Raw genomic sequence first — 27968 nt, forward strand, 5'->3', positions numbered from 1 at the left:
ATACATTTCTGTGTGAACTCAACTAATTAGCATGTTCAGTGCCCAAGGCTACTTTTTTTTTCTTTGCGCATAAAAAGTTTTTCTCGTAGCTTCATAAAATTACGGTTGAACCACTGATGCCACATCGACTATTTTAACAATGTCCTTACTACCTTTCTGGGCCTGGAACGTGGTCCACTGCTGTCTTACGGGGTCAGAAAGCTCTTGGATTTCATCAAAAATATCTTAATTTGTGGTCTGAGAATGAACAAAGGTCTAATGGGTTTGGAACGACATGAGGGTGAGTAATTATTGACTGAATTTTCATTTGTAGGTGAACTATCCCTTTAATTCTACACATTTAACTGGAATAGAAAATATTTAGAAATTTTAAATTACTCATTTCATATTTAAGTAATAACTAACTAGCTAAAAGCTACACAGTCACAAAACACTCCTGCAATTCTGAACCGCAATTGCAGTAACATGAAGATAGAGGGCAGCACCATCTTTATAAATACAATGTTGCCCATAGTAATTGCTGTACAGTGTTGCATCTTTGAAGATGGAAATTAATGAGGGATTCTAAGCTGTTTTGCCAAAAATAGTCTTGTATAAGCAAAGAGTTTATTATGTTGTGGTTACCTGGATACGATCAGGAACACCTGTGCTGTCCATGCGACTGGCCACATTCACTGTGTTGCCCCATATATCATACTGAGGCTTTCTGGCTCCGATCACACCAGCAACCACTGGCCCAATGTTCAAACCTGTGTCGAAAGTACATTTGTCATTGTCTGCTCTTACACACTCCTGAGCCTCTGAGAGCCTGCATTCATAAACACTTGGACGTTTGCTTTCCAAGTTAAAGATACATCAGATGAAGACCTACATACCTATCTTCATCTGAAAGTTGTTGAATGAGTGTTCGTTGATGTACTTCATCTGTTCTCGTAGCCTCATGGCATAGTCAGCCAGAGCTAGAATGTGTGTGCGTCCCTCTTTGTCGTACGTGGAGTCGTTCAATCCAGACGCTGTCATGTAAGTACTACCAATAGTTTTGATCTTCTCCAACTGTTTATATTTCTCTTCAGAAATGATCTATTAACAGAAAATAACAGAATAAGATTTATAAAAGCTATTTTCTCCACACCAGTAGGTGTCAGTATAAAGCCAGAGACTACTTTAAAATCAAAAAGTTTTCTGAAATTCTGACATCATAAAGCAATTCTTCGATTTCGAATGCAAGTGGCATCACGTTCTTACCTCATCGAAGTCAGCGATGATCTCGTTAAGCAATCTCAGGCATTCCACACCCTCATTGTTGGCCTCCAGTTCAGTGTAAAACTCTGAGAAGTTGCTGATGGAGGCAAACATAACTGCCACACATTCACAAGACTGGTAGTAGAGCTCATCGTTTCGACGTTCTCGTGCGAGGAAGTGGGCAGCCACATCTTTAGGCAGGATGTTGTGAAGGAGACGACGGTTGTAGGCCTGCAGCTCCTCCATCTCTTCTTTCTCTTCAGTGGCCTAGGGAAGAACGACAGCGAATAATCATCGATTATGTTGGGATCCAACGACTGGAAAAGTATTTTTGCTACGCGGTCGATTCAGAGACTGACTACACACCTGTAGCTTCCACAGGAAGTCAAGGCGTGCGGTGGACTCGACCTGCTGTGCGTGCAGATAGAGAGCCAGTACAAATACAGTGAGGATGACTGGAATCGACACCTTCAGAGACACTTTAGTCACCGTTTCCTGGCTATGTGGGAAAACAACAACACATACAGAATAGTGTTGGTCAGATACAAAGAGTTCTTGTTTATCAAATAATCGATTTCTGTGTTGTATTTTATACCATAGTAATCTATTTTCTAAATCTTACAACTGTCATATATTTGTATATACAGTAAATAGCTTTTAAATTATACTGACAACTGAAGAGACAAATACACACTGGAATCTAATTTGTGCTCATATTCTAAAGCTCCTTCTTGCCTTTGAACCATCTCTCTTACAATCATGGAACAATAAAGCATGATATGAACTCACCAATAATTTGTTTCATTGAAAGAATACCTGCGTAAAAACAGACATATTTTTATTAGTGACCAACATGACCCACTAAAATAAACAGCCAGAAAAATATGGGTCATTTGCATTAAATGGTTACAATGTGTACCTCATTTGTGTTCCCACATATAAAGTTTTGTGCAAAAGTTTTAGACCACTAGTATTTTCACCAACAAAAAAGGTTATTCCTATCTTTTGCTGTAGTGTGTCAGTAGGAAATATCAGTTTATATTTCGAAACATTAATTTTGCCTTTAACTGTAATAATCCAGTGAGATTTTTGTTTGCACAAGGAGTTCAGTGCTCCAAAGATCTGATCTCATCATCATCTAGTCTATCTGGAATGACATTAAGAAACAGAACCAGAATCCAGAACAACTGGGGCAACTTTTCGATTTAAGAAACCTACCTGCGAAGCTACCTGAAAAATTATGCACAATTGCATCTTTAAACGCCAAGGATGGTCACACCAAATACTGATTTAATTTAGGTAATAGATGTTAATTGATAAAGAAAATCTATTTATGACATTATTTTTAATAGCATCCTCATTTTACAGCATTTTTACACAAGTGCCTAAAACTTTTAACAGTGCTGTAGTGTTGCAGGTAGGTCTCTTAAAACATCTTGGAGATGTTGCCACAGTTCTTCTGAATGTAGTCTGTTTCTTCATGTCATTCCAGACTGATTGGATGATGATGAGATCAGATCTCTGTGTGGAGCACTGGCTATTGTCCTTGTGTAAACAAAACCCCCCTGGATTATTACAATTAATGACGAAACTAATGTTTGGAACTGATATTTCTTACTGACACACTACAGCAAAAGATAAAAAATAACTGACTTAAAACCATTTCTTTTTGTTGGTGAAAATACTAGTGGCCTAAAATGTTTGCACAGCACTGTACATTGTTTCATATAATACATTTAAATCTGTATTTAAATCTGTTGACAGAGTAATTTAAAATAAATATCATCACTATTACATATTAATGCTACAAAATGCTACATAAACTTTTAAAACATGAAATTTTATTTAACATCAAAATATCATACTGTAACTGTCAAATGTTTTTTGGGTCCTCAAATTTCTAAGGAAAAGACTAATAGATTGAAAGAGTGGTGACTAATAAAATGCTTTAAAAAAAAGTCTTTATCTTTTTCAGTAAATATAGTGGCTTTGTCACTGTGTAAAGAAAAAAAACCTGATCACTGTGTTCACAAAGAACAACTATTGATTTCGATGTTTTACCATCACTATCCACTTTAGCAGTTCTTAAACTCCAAAAAAAAAAATGTACACATTTTTTTCTATTATGTTTGACTCAAAACTAATACCAGGGAAATTTCTTGATTTCCAATAGAAATTTCAATGCCAAAGCGAAAAAATGATATGCTACAAGAACACCACATTATTTTAAAATTAAATATTAATATAAATATTAATTCATAAAATGTAAACAATGACATGTAGCCTGTAGCAAGTATTTTGTCAATTAAATAAACACTGCTTTATGTTTTTTTCCCCAAGTAATTTTTCTAAGTGGTTTTTTTTATAAATCAAATGTAAATTCATTTCCTTGGTTAAATAAATAACATCAGGAAAAAAATAGAGAAGAAAAAAATTTTTTTTTATATTTTTACATTAACAATGTGATCAATATTCTGTTTATTAAAGCAAAGTATAAATCTCATCAAGTTAGTGTTTTTATGTATTTTACATTTACTCCAAAATAATAACCCAAGGCAGTAAGAATTTAAACTATATATTTTATGTTCAGCTATTATTTTTAATAGTTATTTTTTTTAATCATCTATTGGTCATCAAAGCTCAGTAAATATTGATCACAGACAGAGATTTTCTTTACATTTCTGATTACTCACTAAAAATTTCCACAGATCACGTTTTCATGCCATTTTAAGTCTAATTTTGACATAACTAAGGGGTGTTTACTTTCTTTTATAAATTAGTCTTCCCATTAACAAAATTATCTTGTTCTTTCAGACTGATTCGCAAACACAGAATGTACTTGAAAACAAGAGGAGGGATTTATCGCATGAACCAATCACAGATGATCAAAACCGGTCATATCCAATCAATCAAATTCACAATTCATTCTCAATTACCCCCCACCAAACTCACTGCACGCTTTAGGGGGTCTGTTAAAACTCAATGGGCTCAGGGGAGGCAAGAGAGACACGGACTCCTGCTGTAACTTTACCTTTACAAGTTTTACTTTAGAAAAATTATTGATTTATACACTTTTTAATGTTATACTTTGTAATATTGTCATTGTTTATTTAAGGAGACACTGTCTCTCTTGCCTCCTCCAAGGAAATGTCCCTGTGGATATCCAATTGAGTTGGCACTCTATACTGATAATGCTGTAGTTTTGTTTTTGTGTGTTGGCAGAGAATAACAACACTCACATTGCATTGGCGGTGACCACCAGGTCAGCGTTGTCTAGTAGAGTGACTAGAGGCCACTCCACTAGCAGCAGGAAGCAGACCTGGATGAAGAGCATGAGGACCAGCTTGCCTATACTGCTGATGTGCAGGAACACTGAGCAGCACAGCAGAGTCAGCAGCACGCTGTATGTGAAATACTAGACGCACAGGAACAACACCAGTCAACACCATCATATAACATGCCATCATACTGTTACCATGACAACAGGGGCAAAAATCAAAAACGTTTCCAAATAAATCATTGAGTTTTTGCATACATTAAAAAAGTGAGCAAGAAACTGTTGATGCAATAGGGAGACATATGAGTATATATGCACAGTGCACACATCATACATGTTCAGACGGTCACGCACGCACGCACGCACGCACACGCTCACGCACACGCACACACACACGCACACACACACTGACCTCGGGTAAAGGACATGGTGAAGGCTGCCCCGGACAGAAGAAGGGGTCCTCTGTTAGTCCAGTCAGATTATACAGCATACACAGTGTGACTGAATCAGAAATATTTAACTGTGCGGCCACACATTTTAGCAGATCCTCCCGGTCACAGGTAAACTGAAAGACAAACAATTAAAAAAAATTATAAGTGCAAAACATAATAGAAAAGGTGTACATTACTTAAACATTAAGTTAATACAATTGTTTTCAGTAATTAATCAGGGGAAATTATAATTCTTTTCATTTTATTCAAATTTTAGTCAACTGAGCATTTAATAATTCTTAAACTTTTAATAAAAAATACAATTATTATTATTAGTAGTAGTAGTAGTAGTAGTAGTAGTAGTAGTAGTAGTAGTAGTAGTAGTAGTAGTTCAATAGGAGGAGATGACAGCATTTTTTTCTGATTTAAAATTAGGAGTATATTAAAAATATATATTTAATTCACTCCTCATTTTAAACCTCATCTCTCAGCTTTACTATCACCTATTTAAATAAATAAATTCTATTATTATTATTATTATTATTATTATTATTATTATTATGAGGTTATTATTATTATTATTATTATTATTATTATTATTATTTAAATACATAAATAAATAAATACAATTATTATTATTATAAAGTAGTATGTCGTCACCTCCACATGAACAAACAAATAATTTCAATAGGGGGAAATACAACAGTCTTTTTGTCCCAGATTTAAAATGAGTAGTATATTAAAGACATTTTAATTCACTCCCAGATTTAAAATGAGAAGAAAGATGGCATGCATAGATGGAATGAATAAATCAATAAATCAATAAAATTAATATTATTTCAAAAGGAGGAGATGACAACAACAGCATTTTTTCCAGATTTAAAATGAGGAGTATATTAAATATATTTAATTCACTTCTCATTTTAAATCTGGAAGAATGATGTCATCTCCACCTATTTAAATAAATAAATAAATAAAAATATTACTATTATTATTATTATTATTATTATTATTACTACTATTATTATTTCAATAAGGGGAGATACAACAGCATTTTTTCCAGATTTAAAATGAGAATATTACATTTTATTTTTAAATCCGAAAGTATGTCGTCATCTTCACATAAACAAACAAACAAACAAACAAACAAATAAATAAATATTTTATTATTATTATTATTATTATTATTATTTTAATAGGAGGAGATTTAAAATGAGGAGTATTTTAAATATATTTGTGTTCACTCCTCATTTTAAATCTGGAAGAATAATGTCACCTCCACCTATTTAAATACATAAAATTATTATTATTATTATTATTATTATTATTATTATTACAATTATTTCAATAGGAGGAGATGGCAACAACAGCATTTTTTCCAGATTTAAAATGAAGAGTATATGAAATTAATTTTCATTCACTCCTCATTTTAAAACCGGATGATTTAATTAATAATTAAATGAATGTATTTATTTATTATTATTGTTATTATTATTATTTTAATAGGAGGAGATGGCAACAACAGCATTTTTTCTAGATTTAAAATAAGGAGTATATTTAATATATTATAATTCACTCCTCATTTTAAATCTGGAAGAATAATGCCATCTCTACCTATTGAAATAAATAAATACACAAACAAATTAACTAACAAAATAAATAAATACTAATAATTTATTATTTTTATTATTATTATTATTATTATTATTATTATTTCACTAGGAGAAGATGGCAACAACAGCATTTTTTCCTAATTTATATTAAATATATTTTAAATGTATATTTTAATTCACTCCTCATTTTAAACACCTATTGATATAAATATACATAAAAAAAAGTGAAACTAAGTCAAGTTTGAAAGCCCAGCTCAAACAGGGAAGTTAGTGCTCATACTAGTGTAGAATTACACTGACATACAAAAAAAAAAAACTGACAAAAGATTTTTTTTTTTTTTTCAGCCAGCAACAGACTCAGATCAAATTCCTACCATATTAACAAAGGCAGAGATGAAAAGAAGCAAAATTGTAAAGACTCCAACGAGTGTGCTGTTGACACGGGACTGAACAATCCTCTTCGACACTGTCTGCAAGGTAACTGGGAAAAGCTGAAATAGAGACGAGAAGAAAAACATTTTGAATGAATCAGAAAACACATTGATTGCACATTCATTTTATTTAAAAATGTAGTTTAGATTCCACATGCACAAATGTAAATAGATGGAGGCACTGACTGACCTTAACACAGGAGTAAATGGCACATATAAAGAGGACATGGGCGAGAATAATAAAGATGCTGATGAACATGCCCAGCATCAACGGTGTACTACAAGACAAAATACACAACACCATTCATATTGCAAATTCATATCGTAATAAATCAAACTCATTTTTATAAAGAATGCTTCACCACTCACTGTGGAAATATGATGATTTGTATAAAAACAATAAAGCAGAAGACGACAAGTGTACAGGCCACGTAACCACCAAAACGATCATCCACCTTTTTTGAATACTATAAAAGCACAAAAAAAAAAGGTGTTACTGTTCTGTTCAGACTTTACTGAGTTGTGTCAGTGCTGGACATTGTTAAAAATGTTTTACAAGCTGTCTATGAACCTTTTTCTCCAGAAAAGGTGTTTGGAATGTGAGCAGGAACTTCTTGACGTGGTCTTTCCGCAGCTGGTCGATGCTGCGAGCATCGATGGCACGACCTAAAAACTCATCGACCTCGTCCTCTGGGTTTAGAGCCTCTTGAGCACACCGGCTGGTGAGAGCAAAAAAGTTACATTACTGTAAAACATGAATATACTGTATACAATTCTGGATCAAAAAGCTACTACTTTAAAAAATAAGTATTAGTGGTGCCCTAATTTGCTTTCTTGAATTGAAACCTTATCTAGACCATTCATTTTATGTTGGCTCTATTCTAAAGCGACTCACAGATTGTGAAAACAGCCTGTGAAATCTAACCCATAAGCCCCTGCAGAGCCAGAGAGAATGGATTTGTGTCCTAATAAAAGCAGAACTCACTTATCTTTGCTGGAGGCTTCATCTATGCCCTGAAAACAGACAGGTAGATTAGTTACAGTGGGCAGTAAAAACACAGTGGAAGTAGAAAAACACATTCTGGGTTTCATCTCAGACAGCTCCAAAGCCAACCCCACAGAGCCACTGCTGCTTTAATTAACACTCAGGGACTTCAAATTACATTCAGAGCGAGAGTGAGAACTCGACAGAGACGAGAAATGGGTCTTGCACTGCAAATAATCATGCTCTTGTTTTCCAGAAAAATATCGGAACATTTTTACAACTAGATAAATTTACTTGAAAAGCAAAACTGTCTAATTTACTAACATACTTTTAAGTTTTATAGTATATATTTAGCATATAGTGCATATAAAGAAATGCATAAAAACAGTATATTTTGTTTACATAGTATTTTGAAGAACATATGTGACCCTGGACCACAAAAGTAGCATGAGTAGTATCTTTGTAGCAATAGCCAAAAATATAATGTAAGGGTTAAAATTATTGATTTTTCTTTTATGCCAAAAATCATTAGAATAGTAAGTAAAGATCATGTTCCATGAACATAGCTGGTAAATTTCTTACCGTAAATATATCAAAACTTAATTTTGGATTAGTAATATGCTTTGCTAACTTTAAAGGCGATTTTCTCAATATTTAGATTTTTTTGCAGCCTTCCAGATTTTCAGCCAAATATTGTCCAATCCTAATAAACCATACATCAATACAAAGCTTCTTAATTATTGATGTATAAATCAATTTAAAAAATTTACCCTTATGACTATTTTGTGGTCCAGGGTCACATATTGAAATAAGTTTAAATTTCATACAATTTTCTTACCCCAGTGGCAAATTTTTTAACGAACCTCATTAATTCAAAATTAAATTTATATTGAATATATATCTATGTTGTTTTAAATAAGTTTATATTGTAAAATATTATATTATATTATTACAATGTAAATATAAAATTTATATATACACATTAAAATGTAATTTATTTCTGTTAAAAGTAAAGCTGAATTTTCTTGATTTTTTTAGATAAAAAGCTAAAAAGAACAGCATTTATTCAAAATAAAAATCTTTTCTAACAGCATAAACTAAAGTTTAAAAATGTGAGGTCAGTACATTTTTATTATTTTTGTTTTTAAAATGAATGAATAAGAAAAGACTTCCATTTTGAATAAATGCTGGTCTTTTTAACTTTTTATTCATTAAAGAATCCTGAAAAATGTATCACAGGTTCCAAAAAAAATATTAAGCAGCAACTGTTTTCCAACACTGATAATAAATCAGCATTAAAACGATTTCTGAAAGATCATGTGACACTGAAGACTGGAGTAATGAAGCTGAAAATTTAGTTTTGCATCACAGGAATAAATTATATTTTAAAGTATATTAAAACAGAAAACCATTATTTTAAATTATAATAAAATTTCACAATATTGCGTTTTTATTATTATTTTAAAAACGGTATATTGAAAGGTCTAATCTAATTTTTAATCAAAGTTTTCCAACCATAAAATGTTTTTTAACAAACCATAATATAAAAACATACCCATTTTTAACATAAATGTAGAACTTATTTTGTATACATATTTCAAAAAATACAAATTTGAAAAGTTTTAATTTAAGAATAAACAAATAATCAATAATTAAATTTTGTTTAAGTGGTTACAATGAGGTTATATTAGTTAATGTATTAACTATATGAATTAACAATGAGCAATACATTTATTACAGTATTTTTTAATCTTTGTTAATGTTAGTTAATGAAAATAGTCGTGCATTGTTAGTTCATGTTAGTTGACAGTGCATTAACTAATGTTAACAAGCTTAATTTTAATAATGCATTGGTAAATGTTGACATTAACATGAACTAAGATTAATAAATACTCTAGAGGTATCTAAGTATGTTATCTAATGCACCTTACTGTAAAGTGTTATCGTTTCATTTTATTTTAAAGATGTTTATACATAAAAAAAAAATCGTATGAACAAGCACAGCATTTCTAAACTATTGGAAAATCAATTACTTCTCTACAAATAATTTAAACTTTTATTTGAAAAGATAATCTTTGTTCATATTGTGCACTTGTTCTTTCCTTATTAACACTCTCTGACGTAATATTTATTTGTCCCACTATTACTGTCCCTGCTTTTTTTGTGTGACACTGATGGAAATCAGAAAAGTCATCGCCTGGAAAGGGGAAAAAGCAATTCACACATAGGCACTGCCAAGCTCTGGAGAAAATTGCTTCAATTATGACTTGTTGCTACACTCATAAAGAAGTGCAGGGGAGATCAGACGGCATGAGCTGTCAGAGGCAGAGTGAAAGCAGATAGAGCAGAGCTCACCATCTGTCTGAAGACTTTGGAATCTTTAGTCCTGGAGAAAGATCTGTCAGGAACCCACCGCGGCATCAGACCCTCTGAAGAATTGGCTCTAGCGCGCTGCATCTTAGCCATCATTGCTTTTTCCTCTTTCTGCAAGGGAAATTTGCCACAAGGACACACACAGGAAATTAAACCGTGCTCCAGAACACTCAAATAAATAGAAACTTTATTGATCCCCAAAGGGAAATTCAGCCATTTGTATCATGGCACAACAAAACACAACCCTGACCACCAAATATTATGCAACTGAGATCCCTGTTTGTGAAATTGCAGGGTGCAAAAACTTTTGCAATGAGACCGTATATAAACAGTGCCCATATGCCTGCAAGTGACTGACCCTTTTCTGACTGCAGCCCAGCACAAAAAACGTCTCGATGTTGTTGTCCTTCAAGTAAGCATTTCTCTCCCCTCCAAAGCCTGGTTCCACTTCATAGTCACCATTTAAATACTGCAGTGTGGCTTTGGTGATGTGAATCCGCCTGGAAATATTCACAATTGTTTGAAGTTTTACTAGTTTTACTAGTATTTCAGCAAAAAAACTTACTCTCAAGCCATCCAAAATGTAGAAGTTTGTGTTTCACAGGAGCAGATTTGTTGAAATTTAGCATTTTATCACGTTCACCAGTGGATCCTCTGCAGTGAATGGGTGCCGTCAGAATCAGAGTCCGAACAGCTGATAAAAACATCACAATAATCCACAAGTAACCCAGACGACTCCAGTCCATCAAATAACAGCTTGTGAAGTGAAAAGTCGCATGTTTGTAAGAAACAAATCCGTCGTTAAGACGTTTTTAACTTCAAACTCCTGCTTCCATATAAAATACCAGTACTTAATCCATAATAACGCTTCCTCCAGTAAAAAAAAGTACATCTCCTGTCACACCAAAATCTATCAAAACATTTGTTTAGATTTGTATTTGCTTGTAAACGTTGATCAGTCTGTGCATATTTTTCTTCTGTGCTTAGAAAGCAATATTATGGATGGATACTAAAATTTTAGTCTTATTTTACGCTGATTTGAAGTTATAAACATCTTAATGATCAATTTGTTTATTACACACAGCTATTTGCTTCATTAGAGTTATGGATTACTCGATTATTTTTGTGGATTATTGTGATGTTTTTATCAGCCGTTTAAACTCTCATTCTGACGGCACCCATTCACTGCAGAGAATCCATTGGTGAGCAAGTGATGTAATGCTAAATTCCTCCAAATCTGTTCGGATGAAGAAACAAACTCATCGACATCTTGGATGGCCTGATGGTGAGTCTCCTTTCAGGAAATATCCATTTTTGAGTACACAATTCCTTTAACAAAAATCACTTCACAGCCAACTTTAAATATGAAACTTATTATTACTCATCACATTTTTGAAGGGTGGTGTTCACTATTACCCTGCTTGACCTCCCGCCTCCATCTGGTTGGCCAGTGTGACATCGTTGGACCAGACATCAAACTGCCATTTGCGTAGGCCGAGCACCCCGCAGTGCACACGGCCGCTATGTATCCCCACGCGCATGTTCACGTTCACTCCTGTGACCTCTCGCACCAATCTGCACATGTAGCAACACGCATATGTTTTAACTGAAAAATGTGTTGATGAGAGAGAGAGAGAGAGAGAGAGAGAGAGAGAGAGAGAGAGAGAGAGAGAGAGAGAGAAAGAGAGAGAGAGCTATAGAAAATGATGTGAAGAAAAACGTACGAGATGGCCTCAATCATGTCCACTCCCATCTCCACACAGCAGTGAGCGTGATCTGCCCTCGGCTCCGGAAGTCCAGACACACAGTAATAACAGTCCCCCAGGATCTTGATCCGCAGACAGTGGTTTTCCTAAGAATTCAGACACAACACAGCACATTTATGCAAGTATTATTGCGGAAATCCAAACTAATAGGATGTTATGATGCTAGAGTCCTTGCGGGTGGCTGCTAGGGTTGGCTATACGCTTGTTAAAAGTGTTCAGAGGTTTTTATTAGCATATTGGCTATTTCTTGAGAATTGTTTTTTTGATTTATCAGCAGATATCACATATTAAATTGTGCACATTCATTTCCTCTTTTTTTACATATTACATTTCCTCTCATCTAGGGTTCACATAAAGTTGGTCTTTAAAAACACTAATAAATACCACTAATACTTGTTAAATGTAATCTTTAGAAAATATCCATACTTTACATTACATGTTGTGATGAATGAATTCGCTTCTAGCATTTATAACAATTGATTTTTCGCCTGGTTTATTTTTCATTTTTTGAAACTGAAATTTATTGCTCACTAAGCCTGCATTTATTTAATTCAAATTACAGTAAAACAGTAACATTTTGAAACATTTTTACTATTTAAAATAAATTTAATTTTAATAATTTCTATTTGAATGTATTTTAAAATGTAATTTAATTCTGTGATCAAAGCTACATTTTCAGCATAATTACTCCAGTCTTCAGTGTCACATGATCCTTTAGAAATTATTATAATATGCTGATTTGCCATTCAAGTAACATTTATTATTATTATTATTATTATTATTATTATTATTATTATTAAACTAGCTGAGTAATTTTTTTCAGGATTCTTTGTTGAATAGAAAGATCCAAAGATCAGCATTTATTTGAAATAAAAAGCTTTTGCAACATTATACACTACACCATTCAAAAGCCTGGAGTCAGTATATATAATATATTATATATACACTGGTATATATATAAAAAAATTATAATAATTAATACTTTTATTTAGCAAGTGATGATGAAGACATTTATAATGTTACAAAAGATTTCCATTTCAGCAATTCATAAATGCTGTTCTTCTGAACTTTCTATTCATCAATAAAAAACCTAAAAAAAACTCTACTAGCTGTTTTCAACATAATAATAATAATAATAAAAATGTTTTTAATCAGAATATTAGAATGATTTCTGAAGGATCATGTGACTGGAGTAATGATGCTAAAAAGTCAGCTTTAAAATCACAGGAATAAATTTTAAAATATATTCAAATAGAAAACAGTTATTTTAAAAAGTAAAAATATTTCAAAATGTTACCGTCTTTACTATGCTTTGGCTCAAATAAATGCAGGCTTGGTGAGCAGAAGAGACTTCTTTAAAAAAAACTTTTGACTGGTAGTGTATGTGTGTATAAATAAACATACTAGAGTTACACGATTCTGGATAAATTAAGAATCACAATTTTTTTGTTTCAAATAGAGATCACGATTCTGAACTAAAATAACATGCCATTTACTTAAGGCTGTGAAAAAATATTTATTGTCTCACTCTATTAAAAAAATTTCATTAATTGGAAGGAATTATAAAAAAAAATGGTTTGAATGAATGATTCAACGAATCATTAATAAATGCTTCACACATTCCATTACTGAATGAATCAGTGTTTTTAAATGAACGATTCAATGACAAATACATTTTTTAATAGTCACTTGTAATATAATAAAAATTGTAATCAACAAACGTTATTTGAAGCACCAAATTGAAGCGAAAATTACTTTCAACCTACCATAGACAATAGTGTTTATATGCGAACAAGAAACTTTTATCCCTGTACTGTGATAATATGAATGAATGACAGAAACAATATTAAAAAGACAGGAGCTGTTTGTGAAGCTGTTTCATACCCAAATATGATAACTGCTCTTCTGTGACAGCGACAGCACAAACACAGATTTGAATGTTCTGATATGACTGTCAAAGGATTAATATTCGTTTTCATTTAGAAACAAGATTTACCCGGGTGTTTGAATTCTAGATTGCGATATTTTAACGACTAATCGTGCAGCTCTAATATACACACACATAAAATTCTTTATGTATATCAATCTTATTCTTCAACATGGAAGTAATCCTATGGGCGAGACTTTTGGTTAATTAGCTGTTACAGGGAAACTGTTTGCACTACAAACCTGTGTGTTCATAATTAAGATAATACATTAAAATAATATGGTAATACACACCAATTTGCAATATCAAGGAGCAAAACAAGCTGCTTTGTACAGCTAAAAATAGTTGGATGCGGATGAGACAGAAAGCCATACCCATAAAATTTACAAATGGCCGCAGCCAGTTTTACTAGAAAAATAAGGTGGATAGCTTCCCATCTGCTGTTACTATCAGATAAACTCATTGTTAACTTGAAAATATAGATGTATTGTTAAATAGTAACACTAAAAATGAATTCATGTTGTCCACTTACCCAAGCCAATTTATCAAAGCGAGCGAAAAGCTCATTAAGGGTCATCACAAGCTCCTGAGCCGTGCACTGAGACGCCAAACTGGTGAAGCCCTCGATGTCCGCAAACAGGATACTGTCGCGAGAACAGACAGAAAACAAAGACAGACAGACAGAGAAAATGAGATCAATAATCACAGAGCACCTTGTCTGGGTCACAGAAGTTGGTTTGATGGCCTAACCGAGAAAAAACATCGATTCAGTTCACTTTCTGAATAGAGGGTGGCCACTCTCAATACTTCAGCCCATCCTTCAATTAGAAAAAGCAGGACTTGGTCGGTGTCCTTAAAGGCTTCCTAGCCATGAGAGGATAGACAGTCATCAACTACAATTTAAGACATGACAGAATGGACACAAGGTATGGACGCATTATCGTGCGACAACAGATGGCACTGTTGCCTTCATAAACGGCTGATAAAATTGACAACATTTGGAAAGCAGGATCCCTACCCAGTCTATGACATTTAGTATTTTTGCACATCCAAGTTTTCCTAGCGCAGATGCTTCGAGCTGGCCGGGATTATGCAGGACAACGTGTTCATAAGCGCTGAAATCCACACTCTCCAAACACTTAAACACATTACTAAAGTGGCTTGCTGTCATTTCACGCAGCTTTCTGTTAATTGATTGTGTAACTTCTGGTACATCATAACAAGCGGCCATAACCCAACTCGACCCTCAGAGGAAAACAGAAAAAAGAAAAGACGGAAAAGTCACGTCTCAAGGACTAGCGGCTTCGCTAATCTGCGTTTAAGCATTCAACATAGCTTTATCCTTGGGAAAGATAACCTTAAGCGGTATCAGTGTCTAATGTGTCTGTGTTTTATCCAGACTTGTCGCCTGCTTCAATCACGTGGTGACTGAGTGTTATAACACTGTCGGAGGTGTGAAGACAACATTGGCAACCGTATCTGTACGACACCATGTGCTGATCTTGGCATTTGTGTACCTGACGTTGTCGTGCTTCTGGATGTAGATCTTGTGGAACATCATATCCTCTTTCTTGGCGTTGATGTCTGCCTTCATCTCCATGGCAACGTGCCTTGGCAACACAGAGAGCAGCAGGCGCTCCTGGATCAGGTTGGAGATGACACCAGTGAGCATGTGTGTATACGTACACATATACATACATGGGCATAGTTGACATAACTCAACTGAACTTTTACCAGACATCAATATTTTAGAAGATGAAATACACACAAACACGTATATGTGTGTGTTTCTACATATACACATTAAACATTGTATTTATACAGTATGTACACATATACATAATACCGTATAAATACAAACAAATTACTGACATATATATTATATATGTGACTCTGGACCATATTTGTAGCAATAGCCAAAAATACATTGTATGGGTCAAAATAATCTATTTGTCTTTCATTGCAAAAATCATTAGGATATTAAGTAAAGATCATGTTCCATGAAGATATTTTGTAAATTTCCTACTGTAAATATATCAAAACTTAATTTTTGATTAGTAATATGCATTGCAAAGAACTTCATTTGGACAACTTTGACAGTATTTTGATTTTTTTACACCCTTAGATTCCAGATTTTCAAATAGTTGTATCTCAACCAAATATTGTCCTATCATAAAATCAATATCCAATCCATACATCAATGGAAAGTTTATTTATTCAGCTTTCAGATGACGTATAAATCTTAATTTCAAAAAATGTACACCTATGACTGGTTTTGTGGTCCAGGGTCACATATACACATATACTAAATATTAATTATTTTACTAAAATAGGAGTAATTATACAAAATGCATGTTATTTTTTATTTAGTACTGACCTGAACAAGATATTTCATATAAAAGACGTTTACATATAGTCCACAAGAGAAAAAAAAAACAGCTGAATTTATAAAAATAACTTCAAAAGTTTATGTACTCTTTATTCTAAATACTGTGTTGTTACCTGTTGTTTTTTTAGTGATAGTTGTTCATGAGAACCCTTTCCAACAATGATTATGAGATCTATCTTTTCACACTGAGGACAACTCACATGCAACTATTACAGAAGGTTCAAATGCTAAGAGCCAGGGGGTTCAAAACTTTTTGAATTTGAAGATCAGGGTAAATTTGACTTATTTTGTTATTTTGTCTTCTGGGAAACATGTAAGTATCTTCTGTTAGTTCTAAAGGGCAATATTAAATAATAATTTAAATAAAAAAGGATATTGAGGGCGAAATAAGAAAAATGTACACATCTTCAAAAGTTTTCACCCCCGACTCTTAAAGCATTTTTTTTTTTTTTTATCCAAAGCATCAGTGAGTGTTTGAACCTTCTGTAAAAGTTGCATACGAGTCCCTTAGTGGGAAAAGATGGATTTCAAAATTTTAGTCATTGTTGGGTTCAAATACACAAAAATGCTGAAAAACCAAAGAATTTGTGGGGCCTAAAGGATTTTTCTGAAGAACAGAGGGCAATTTAACAGTTCAGGACAAACAAGGGACTCACAAAGAACTAGCACTGATTGCTAATTTGGTTATTACCAAATAAAAAAAATGCATTTTGCATGACCCCTTTTATTTTGCTAAACTAATTAACATTTAGCAGATTCTGCAAGGTGTTTGTCCATAATTTACACTTAACTTCAGAAAAAATAAGAATTCTCTAAAACTAGAAAAATCACAAATTTCAAGACTTTTTTTATTAGTTGGGCCAAAGATGTCTGCTTGTATGTGTATGGCTGAAGCAGCGGTGCTTTAAAGGATACATTTGAAATTGTAAATTTCCTCGCAAGGTTTTACAGTCTCACAAGGTTTTACTAAGAGCTAAGGCACAGCATGTTATCAGCATGCTTCATGCACATTCATGAGGTAAACAAGTGTCGGGCGGATAGGTGTGTTTGTGTACTCGAGCGCTTGCCAACCTGCTGCTGGTTCTCTCTCTGAAGGTGTATTCTGGCTTGAATATATCCTCTGGTCTCCTTGAAGGCCTGTCTCTGAGACACCTCTGCTGGGTAGTGTGTACAGATGCCAATGATGTTGGTGCACAGAAGAATCATCGCATTGGCACATAACTGCACAGAGAAAGAGAGAAGAGGAATTTTGGAAGTAGGATGTGGAAAAAGTTAGACTGTTGCTGTTTGCAATCCATGATAGAGAGCACCATGGGAGTTATTTTGATTTAAAAGTGGATGCAGACGTGAGTCTTGGAAAAAAAACGATTAAAGTTTGTCTTATGAATATTAACAAGGCCCCTTAAAGGAGTAGTTCACTTTCAGAACAAAACTTTACATGTACAACATGTACTCAGCCCCTTAACCTCAAATGCTCATCTTGTCTACCTCTGTGTGTACTCTGTGTAGAGATTAAAAAGTATATAAATTGTAAATGTTTTTAGAAAATAACCGATCGTTTCGCTAGATAAGACCCTCCTTCCTTGGCTGGGATCATTTAGAGCCCTTTGAAGCTGCATTTAAACTGCATTTTGAAAGTTCAATCTCGGGGGCACCATAGAAGTCCATTATATGGAGAAAAATCCTGAAATGTTTTCCTCAAAAAACATAATTTCTTTACGACTGAAGAAAGAAAGACATGAACATCTTGGATGACAAGGGGGTGAGTACATTATCTGTAAATTTTTGTTCTGAAAGTGAACTACTCCTTTAACCTAATTAAAGCTGCACCTTCATGACACACACTATTTACTGGCTGATATATTATATAAAAATAAAAATAAATATAAAAATAAATAAAATAAAATAGTTTTAATAAATTTAATAGAATTATATCTAAAATATTTTAAATACACACTACCAGTCAAAAGTTTTTGAACAGTAAGATTTTTAATGTTCTAAAGAAGTCTTTTCCGCTCACCAAGCCTGCATTTATTTGATCCAAAGTACAGGAAAAAAAGTAATATTTTAAAATATTTTTACTATTTAAAAAAAAATAAATTCTATTTGAATATATTTTAAAATGTAATACATACAATCACAAACATTATTACAATTATATACATACTCATATTGTTGATAATTAAATATCCCTATGCCTTGCTCTTCTGACTGGGAAGAAAAATTGGACAGATACTCAGCCAGTGGTGAATCTTTTCCAGTCCAGAGGGAAACCAAGAAAGATTGATGACTTTCTAATTCAACCATGTCTGGCTACACATTATAATCATTTTTGGCCCCATTTAATGGCAAAAGGTGACTTGTGTATAGTCCTAAATGTTCCCACTCGTGAAGCCCTATTACTTCAGCATCTAACTAACCTTTCCTGTGATTATTATAATATAAAGTAATAAACACAGAACATAAAAACCACAATGTAACAGCCTTGAACTTCACAGAGTTGGGGTGAAGTATCTCTGACTGTCTTACTGTAGTAATACAGGCAGTTAGTACAGCATTCAAGCTAAAATCAATCATACATCATTTTAAAGATTTTCGAGTGAAGACATCTGAACTCCAACTCCAACAGAGTGTGGAAAGAGTCTGTATCAAAAAGACATACTGCATGAATCAAGTTGCTTCCCGACACTGAAAATAAATGTCTGGAAATTCATATCTCTGACGTGATTAAAAGTGAACAGTGGAAAAAAATTTTTGTCCCGAAGCAAAAGTCAAAACACATCCCTCGTACTCCAGCTACAACCAGTTTCCTTTGCGTTTATCAGGGAAAAAATGAAATATTGATTCTCATGAGCCAATCACTGAAGTTGTTTATTATTTTCAATCATTATTCAGCATTTCAGTGTCATCGGCACTTCATACGTTTTACAAACAATTCAAAAAGAGCAAACAGAAATGGCCCAAACAGCTGAAGACTAATTAATGCAATAGTGTAAGGACTCAGGCCTACTTTCCACAGTAATATGTGAAAGCGTCCAGCAACCAGCTTTGTGTTTCAGGTCTTTTATCTCTATATCAGTACAAGTATCTGGGGATAAGATGGTATGTAGTCAAACCTGTGTGTTAAAGAGAACCGAAGATGGTTTGCGGTTTTACTGCAAAAGGTTTTTGAGTTGTGTAATAGTTATATGGAAAGCATTTTTGTGAAAGCATTTAAAAGTTAATCTCACAAAAACATACCCAGGTTGCATGTCACAACACATCAAAAGAAACTCAAGCCTATTTTAAGACCATTAGACGCATTTCTCCCCCCATTTTTTACGTTTATTAAAATTAAACAACTGTTTTTATTGGGGTGTGTCATTCCTGTTGCTTCACGTAGACAATGCTTCACAGATAGTTATGTCCTGATGTCTCTTCCTGGTATCCTGGTACAGATACGTTATCCATTTTACATGGTCATAAATGAGTTGAAATATTGAATATGACAGTGAACACAAGGTCGATACGTGGTTATCACGTGTAAGAGTACAGCTCTACTATCGACAACCCAAGCAAACACATCTAGGCATAATTTTCCATCAGTCAGAAACAGTTTGCCTGAGAGAGTTTGTTGAGGCCCATTTCTCTGCAACAAGCGTTTTTTTTTTTCTTTGCCGGTCTTTATTTATCCACTTGACAAGAAATGGAAGAGCAGAGCTTCAGAAAAATAGCTCCACTCCCTCTTTCAAGTGCCCCTAGAGTGAATGTGCAAACATCTTCAGATTTTAGAGTTCAGCAAGAAAAGCCAGGCCCATCAGGCATCCATTTGCTCAGATGACGTTATCGGTTTGCGTAATTTTAGCAATAAGGTGGGCTGTGTGACCCATCTGCACAAGTTTTCCGAAACTAAAAAAGGCAATTCTATTCAAAGGACTCACTTACACTTAGGTCCAATTCACCAAACTGATTAGACATGGAAAATTTGGAGACGTGGCCACAGACACAACAGATTGCCAACTCTCAATGTGTGGCCGGAAAAAGCAACAAGATGTGCAGAACGCAATCAACTATGCAAGCAATCGCTCTCCAATTAACTTGCAAAGTACTACTTGAAGATAAAAAACTGATTCCTCTTTGATTAATATGCCACTGAATTTCTAATCTAAATTGCAATTAAAGGTGACATATCTTATATAATGGGGTTCCCAGTGTATCTACCATGCCAGAAAATGTGAAAAAGGATTTGGTAAGGGGGTCGTCTTATAATATTACCGCCCCTTAACCTGCACGTTTCCAACTATAGTGCCGTCATTTTGTTTTCGCAAAGCGACAATGGTGTACCAGCTCTAACGCCAAGGCAAAAGTTCAAGAAAAGCATGCTTACTGTTCTGTCTCCACAGGGGAGACAAGAGAGCAGTGGATTTATTGATTTATTTACTGTATATACCACTGCTGCCAAATAGATCTAATAGAAACATGCATTTTTCCCTAGCTGTTTATCTTTACAGACATAACCAACTGTTTTTGAAATTCATGTGTGTTTTAACAAACTTGTGTGTATTTGGCAGTTTAAGTGCAAATAAGACATGAAAGAGAACTTAGTTTAGAACTCATAAGACAGCCGCTTTTCTGTGCTTGTGCTTCGGATGTGTGCGCTCAGAAAACCATATATCAGAAGTTTAAACTGATATGGCTTTAAAACACATAATTTCAGTGCAATAGACACGATAATCAAACCCAAAAAGATGTTTTTTAGCAGGGTATCTGAGGTATGAGCTGTAAAGTCACAGCTTTCTTAAATAAGGAGACAGGGAGCAGTTTAATTTGCATTGAAAAAAACGAAAACAGCATGTTTCTGCTTTCACTCAAAATGGGCACTTTCAAATTGATATAATAAATGATCTGTGGGGTATTTTGAGCTGAAACTTCACAGAGACATTCAGAGTCTTATTACATCTTGTAAAAAGGATCTCCTTTAAAACAAACATGATGGGTAATCCACTGTGGATATGTGATGTCATGGTAATGCAAATTGTGTGCTTTCAGCTTTCTAGTTTAGCAATATTTCCTTTCATAAAGTATATATGATTCTTATTAGAGTCATATTTCATATCAGACTTGTAATAATGTGCTGGCAGACTGCATCTTCTCTACAGCAGGGCCTGTTGCTAGACATCACCTGATTTTCTAGATAAGATGATGTGAAATTATAAAAATGAGGTCTCTTTATATAGACACAACAGTTCCATGTGTGGATTATCCTAATGGTGGCAGTTTAATTTTCTAATGGGATTCTATGTAAGCACTTGGTAAGTAATTCTTTTTTAATCTTAATTTTTTTTATTAAATGCATATTGTTCATTAATTTAAAAGAACAAAGGGAAAGCTTAGGCTGAATTTTTAAAAAACGCTATTAGTGAGAAAAAACACAATATACATTTCCGATACACTACCATTTAAAAGTTAAAAAAAGGGCAAAAACAGTAATATTGTAAAATATTCTATTATATTCTTTTTATAATTTATTATAACATTTTATTTATTCATGTGATGGCAAAACTGAATTTTCAGCAGTTTCAGTATTACATGATCCTTCAGAAATCATTCTAGTATGCGGATTATGTGTTAAGACAGTTGTTCTGCTTAATAGTATGTGGAAACTTTTTTCAAGATTATTTGATGAATAGAATGTTCAAAAGGACAGATTTTTTGACCTGGCATTTGACCATAAACAATTAAGCATTAGCATAAATGGCAACAACCCGTTTAATTTGTGTAATATCCGATATACAGCAGCCTCCCTCAGTTCATCTATATTACACTGACTAAGAGTAGATCATATCAGTGAAATTAAAAAAAAGCGGTTGACATTTTAGTTGACAGATCTGACAGAAGGAATGTCACATGCTTTTACCTCACAGCAAAACTGATTAAATGAGAATGTCAGATCACTCACTGTGCATGAGAGAGAGAGAGAGAGAGAGAGAGAGAGAGAGAGAGAGAGAGAGAGAGAAAGAGAGAGAGAGAGAGAGAATGAGCCACACATGAAGCAGTCAGCCTCTGTGTTAGAGGACTGTGTGTTTAGAAATGTCAGAGAATAAAGACAATGCTGTTTTATTTAATCCTACTATTAAGATTGACCTGAACTGACAAGGACTGGAAAACTGTGTTTCTAAAAGTCGGGACATCAAGCCAAACCAGACTAACCCTTTCCAAATCCTTTGTATTCATTGCATGAACATGCGAAACCTTTTCTTACACTCGTGCAAGAACTTTTCTGCTTGGAAAAAAGAATTTGTATACAGCACAACTTCTGCATTTTCCCAAAACATACCACACACATTGTGTGGGGTAGGGCTGGTATGGCAGGAGTTAGGGATAATGGGATTTTATTAATAGAAACAATTAGTGTCTTGCTCTTAAACAGGAATTCTTCCTTTTTAGAGTCTAAACATTGTCTTATAAGGTGGTAAGCTGAACCTTTAAGGTTGAGAAAGGCTGAGAAACAGAAAGAAACCCAGAGTAAGAAAAAAAAATATGTACACTCTGTGTGTGATCAAGAGAAGCTTTTGCCATCTCCTCTGAATGATGCAGATATATATCATTGACTATGAAGTTATTACATGTTTCATTACAATGAAATAATGACGCCGTTAAGGGTTTAAAAGTGTTGTGGGGGTCACATGATTCAGGACTAGAGCAGAAATTCATCCAGATGTTGTTGCTGTCTTGGCAACCACAAGCTGAAAACATCAAGTTATATGGGGAGTGGTGTCACTTCCAGACGATTAACTTTGTCAAACATGACTTGTGCTAGGGTGGATTTACTCTGAATTCACTTTGTTGGAACAAAGGAAGTTATGAAGAAGGGAAGAAAGAAAAAATAATAACATGAGACCAAAAATAAATAAATAAATGGAAGAAAGAGAGAGAAGGGAAAGGGAAAAGTTTTTCGCTGCATTAAATTGTTTTAGTTTAAAATTATACATTTGGTTTTCAATACACTTCAATTAAGCAAGGAAGGAAGGAAAAAAGGAGGGAATGAAGGAAAGAAGGAAGAAAGGACAAATGGAAAAGGAAAGGAGAATAAAAAAGAAATAGAGGAAAGGAAAGGAACAGAGGAAAGGAAAGGAAAGGAAAGGAAAGGAAAGGAAAGGAAAGGAAAGGAACAGAGGAAAGGAAAGGAACAGAGGAAAGGAAAGGAACAGAGGAAAGGAAAGGAACAGAGGAAAGGAAAGGAACAGAGGAAAGGAAAGGAAAGGAAAGGAAAGGAAAGGAACAGAGGAAAGGAAATGAATGGAAAGGAAAGGAAAGGAGATATAAATGGAGACTAGAAAAAGGAACTGAGGAAAGTAAAGAAACAGAAATAGCAAAAAATATAAAGTGAAATCAAGGAGGGTGAGAAAACAAATAGAAAATAAAAGACATTTAAATGGAAGGAAAGAAAAGGAAAGGAAAACTGAATAGAAAAAGGAACAAAGGAAGGGAAAGCAGAATGGAAAAAGGAAAGGAAAGGAAAATGGAATATAAAAAGGAACAAAGGAAAGGAAAGGGAAGGAAAGGAAAGGAAAGGAAAGGAAAGGAAAGGAAAGGAAAGGAAAGGAAAGGAAAGGAAAGGAAAGAGGAAAGGAACAGAGGAAAGGAAAGGAACAGAGGAAAGGAAAGGAAAGGAAAGGAACAGAGGAAAGGAAAGGAAAGGAAAGGAAAGGAAAGGAGATATAAATGGAGACTAGAAAAAGGAACTGAGGAAAGTAAAGAAACAGAAAAGGCAAAAAATATAAAGTGAAATCAAGGAGGGTGAGAAAACAAATAGAAAATAAAAGACATTTAAATGGAAGGAAAGAAAAGGAAAGGAAAACTGAATAGAAAAAGGAACAAAGGAAAGGAAAGCAGAATGGAAAAAGGAAAGGAAAATGGAATATAAAAAGGAACAAAGGAAAGGAAAGGAAAGGAAAGGAAAGGAAAGGAAAGGAAAGGAAAGGAAAGGGAAAAAAGGAATGGGGAATGGAAAAAGGAACATAGGAAAGGGAAAGGAAAGGAAAGGAAAGGAAAGGAAAAGGAAAGGAAAAGGAAAAGGAAAATGGAAAAAAGGAATGGGGAATGGAAAAAGGAACATAGGAAAGGAAAGGAAAGGAAAGGAAAGGAAAGGAAAGGAAAGGAAAGGAAAGGAAAGGAAATGAAAGGAAAGGTGGAAAATGGAACAAAGGAAAGGGGAATGGAAAAGGGAACAGAGAAAAGGAAAGAAAAGGAGAGAAAAAAAGAAAAGAAAAGAAAAGAAAAGAAAATGGAAAAAGGAACAAAGGAAAGGAAAGGAAATCGGAATAGAAAAAGGATGAGGATAGAAAAGAAAAGAAAAGAAAAGAAAAGAAAAGAAAAGAAAAGAAAAGAAAAGAAAAGAGAAAAGAAAAAAAGAAAAGGGAAAATATAAAGTGAAATCAAGGAGAGTGAGAAGACAAGTGGAAAAGAAAAAATTAAACAGAAGGAAAGAAAAGGAAAAGAAAGAAAATCGGAATAGAAAAAGGATGAGGAAAGAAAAGAAAAGAAAAGAAGAAAAATGAAAAAATGACCAGAGGAAAGGAAAGGAAAGGATAGGAAAGGAAAGGAAAGGAAAGGAAAGGAAAGGAAAGGAAAGGAAAGGAAAGGAAAGGAAAGGAAAGGAAAGGAAAGGAAAGGAAAGGAAAGGAAAGGAAAGGAAAGGAAAGGAAAGGAAAGGAAAGGAAAGGAAAAGCAAATATAAAGTGAAATCAAGGAGGGTGAGAAGACAACTGGAAAAGAAAAGAAATTTAAACAGAAAAAAGAAAAACAAAAAGAAAAAGGAACAGAGGAAAGGAAAGGGAAAGAAAGAAAGAAAGAAAGAAAGAAAGAAAGAAAGAAAGAAAGAAAGAAAGAAAGAAAGAAAGAAAGAAAGAAAGAAAGAAAGAAAGAAAGAAAGAAAGAAAGAAAGAAAGAAAGAAAGAAAGAAAGAAAGAAAGAAAGGCAAAAGGAGAAGAGGACTTGGATTTTGGCCTTTTGGCACTGAACTGAGTCATAGTTTGGGCCAAACTAAAATTGGTCTCAGCTGAGCAGTGAAGCCATAGAGTGATCTTTGAGAAAAATGGCACCAAACGCAATGGGCTCAGCAGATCTGGACCAAGGCCAAGCAATACATAAAAGAGAAATATGCCTGAAACATGATTTTAAAACATAAATGCATATCTCCCAGAGACCAAGGGAGATTTTCAAAACAAAGCTTGATACTAATGACCCTCTTCATCAACCATCTTCCTTGTTAGGATAATTTGGAAAACAATCATTGGAAGATTTCAATGTTTTTCCAAGAACCCCACCCATATACTGTAGCATCTCAGTCCTGGCACAAAACCAGGGAAGAGCTTCCTCAGGGAAGAACGTGATGTCTTGACATTCACTGCTGTGAGCTACAGCGTCCTGAAAGCCCTCAAGCTATACGGCCCCTCAACACACTCTCTCAGAGACAGAAACACTGATTACCAGCACTTGACCTGCTTCTATGCCAAGTCAGCACTCGAAATGCCTCACTAAGGCCCGTTTCACACTAAACACATGTAAACTGTATCCGCTTTACTTACATGTGCAGTGTGAAACGAGCATTAACACCTAAACGTTGTGTTAATGCTTGAAGTGAAAAGTTTCTTAGTTAAGTGAAAACACTAAAAGAATCACATTAATTGCTACACCTGAATTTAGGCATAACAACATTATTATTAAAACAGCATGAAAAATGAATATTATTTATTATTCCTAATTCTCCTTTTTTCTCAGAATTGTCTGATATAATCTCTGACAATTCAGATATTGTCAGATATAATCTCTCTAAAGAATTGCAAGAGAAAATCACAATTGCAAGAAAAATTGCAATTACAAGTTTGTCTCTCACAATTCAGACTTTTTTCGCATAATTTCAAGTTTACATATTTTGCAATTCTGACTTTTTTCTCAGAATTGTGATATAAACTCACAACTGCAAATTCTAAAAGTGCAATTTTGAGGGACAGAAGACTAATATGTCTTCAGAATTGCGAGTTTATATCTAACAATTCTGACTTAACTCAATTGCATATTATAAAGTCAGTATTGCGAGATATAAACTCACAATTTTGAGAAAAAACCTCTGACTTTATTTCTCTTATTACTGTGACTTTCAAAGAATTGAGTTAATATCAAGCAATTCTGATAAAAAAGTCAAATTTGTGAGTTTATATCTGACTTTATAACTTGCAATTGCAAGTTTATATCACAATTCTAAAAAAAATCAGAATTGCGAGTTTGTATCACACAATTTTGATTAAAAAAAATTAGAATAGCGAGATGTAAACTCACAATTGTGAGATAAAAAAATATAAATTACCTTTTGGTTTTTTTGCAGTGGTGTAAACAGGCTTTTTTCATGTTAATCTTTTAGATGCAATGGATCCAAATGGTTTCCATTTTGCTCACTGTAGTACTGTTTGCTTATTTACTATATTTAACTTATTTACAAACACTAAAAGAATCCTATTAAATGGTACAACTGAATTTAGGCATACCAACATTATTTTTAAAACAGCATAAAAAATAAATATTTGTGGAATTCCTAATTCTGACTTTTTTTCTCAGAATTGTCAAATATAAACTCGCAATTTCAAGTTATAAAGTCCTATAAAGCAAGAGAATTTCATGTTTATATCTTGCAATTCTGACTTTTTTCATGCAATTCTAACTTTCTCAACTGCGAGTTATAAAGTCCAATTTTGAGGGACAAAAAAAGTCAGAATTGCAAGAGAATTTCATGTTTATACCTCGCAATTCAGACTTTATAAATTGCAATTGCAGGTTTATATCACCTGAGAAAATTCTGAGAAAAAAAAAAATCTGAAAATTTAGAATTGCGAGAAGTAAACCAACAATTGTAAGTATCAATTACCTTTGTTATTTTTATGCAGTAGCAGAAACCAGTTTTCATATCTCAGAGTTGCCTACATTATGAGTTTTCGATCTTTTAGATATCATGGATCCAAATATGATCATCCAATAATTTAAAAAGCAGCCATATATTAATGCAAAAATACCCCATTTATACTATGAACAATTAACATTATAAATGTGTAAAATATTATTGTTTGTAAAGTTTATATTTTGTTCACTGTATTACTGTGCTGTTTGCTTATTTATTAATCTATTAAAATGTTATGTGAAAACTATTTAGTAGGGCTGGGCAATTTGGCTTAGAATCAAAATCTCGATTAATTGAACATTTTAACCCGATTACGATTAATGAACGATTATTTTATTTATTAATAAAATTATATTTAATTATATTTATATAATAATTATTTTTTTGCCCTCATAGTTCACTGACAAGTTTTGTACAGTAAATATGTTCACATATTACAAGCGAGAGATTTTTGGATGAAGGGTGCATTACTTGATTTTAAAATAATTGAAGGAAACACACTATCTACGATCTATGATTATTAATTGAACATCAGTGTTGAACAACTGAAATTAAAGCAAGCATTGCTTAAAACGAAAAGTCACATTTTTCTTAAATTAGT

General features: G+C 33.6%; 1 protein-coding gene across 1 annotated transcript in view; it reads right to left on the reverse strand.

The window, feature by feature from the left end:
- The window catches only part of adcy6b (adenylate cyclase 6b), a 52171-nt gene that overhangs the window by 3676 nt on the left and 20527 nt on the right, over positions 1-27968 (reverse strand). The window contains exons 4-22 of the mRNA XM_073822912.1: positions 17506-17655; positions 15563-15684; positions 14578-14689; positions 12077-12204; positions 11769-11927; positions 10711-10852; positions 10335-10463; positions 7980-8008; positions 7566-7713; positions 7364-7461; positions 7185-7272; positions 6938-7054; positions 4932-5084; positions 4482-4657; positions 2032-2058; positions 1609-1741; positions 1246-1509; positions 876-1080; positions 625-749 (exon numbers count right to left, since the gene is read on the reverse strand). Of these exons, the coding sequence (XP_073679013.1) occupies positions 625-749; positions 876-1080; positions 1246-1509; positions 1609-1741; positions 2032-2058; positions 4482-4657; positions 4932-5084; positions 6938-7054; positions 7185-7272; positions 7364-7461; positions 7566-7713; positions 7980-8008; positions 10335-10463; positions 10711-10852; positions 11769-11927; positions 12077-12204; positions 14578-14689; positions 15563-15684; positions 17506-17655 (2505 nt within the window). The remainder of the gene's footprint in view (positions 1-624; positions 750-875; positions 1081-1245; positions 1510-1608; positions 1742-2031; positions 2059-4481; positions 4658-4931; positions 5085-6937; positions 7055-7184; positions 7273-7363; positions 7462-7565; positions 7714-7979; positions 8009-10334; positions 10464-10710; positions 10853-11768; positions 11928-12076; positions 12205-14577; positions 14690-15562; positions 15685-17505; positions 17656-27968) is intronic.

The sequence above is a fragment of the Garra rufa genome, chromosome 18 (assembly GCF_049309525.1).
Source record: "Garra rufa chromosome 18, GarRuf1.0, whole genome shotgun sequence".
In the NCBI taxonomy this organism is placed as follows: domain Eukaryota; kingdom Metazoa; phylum Chordata; class Actinopteri; order Cypriniformes; family Cyprinidae; genus Garra; species Garra rufa.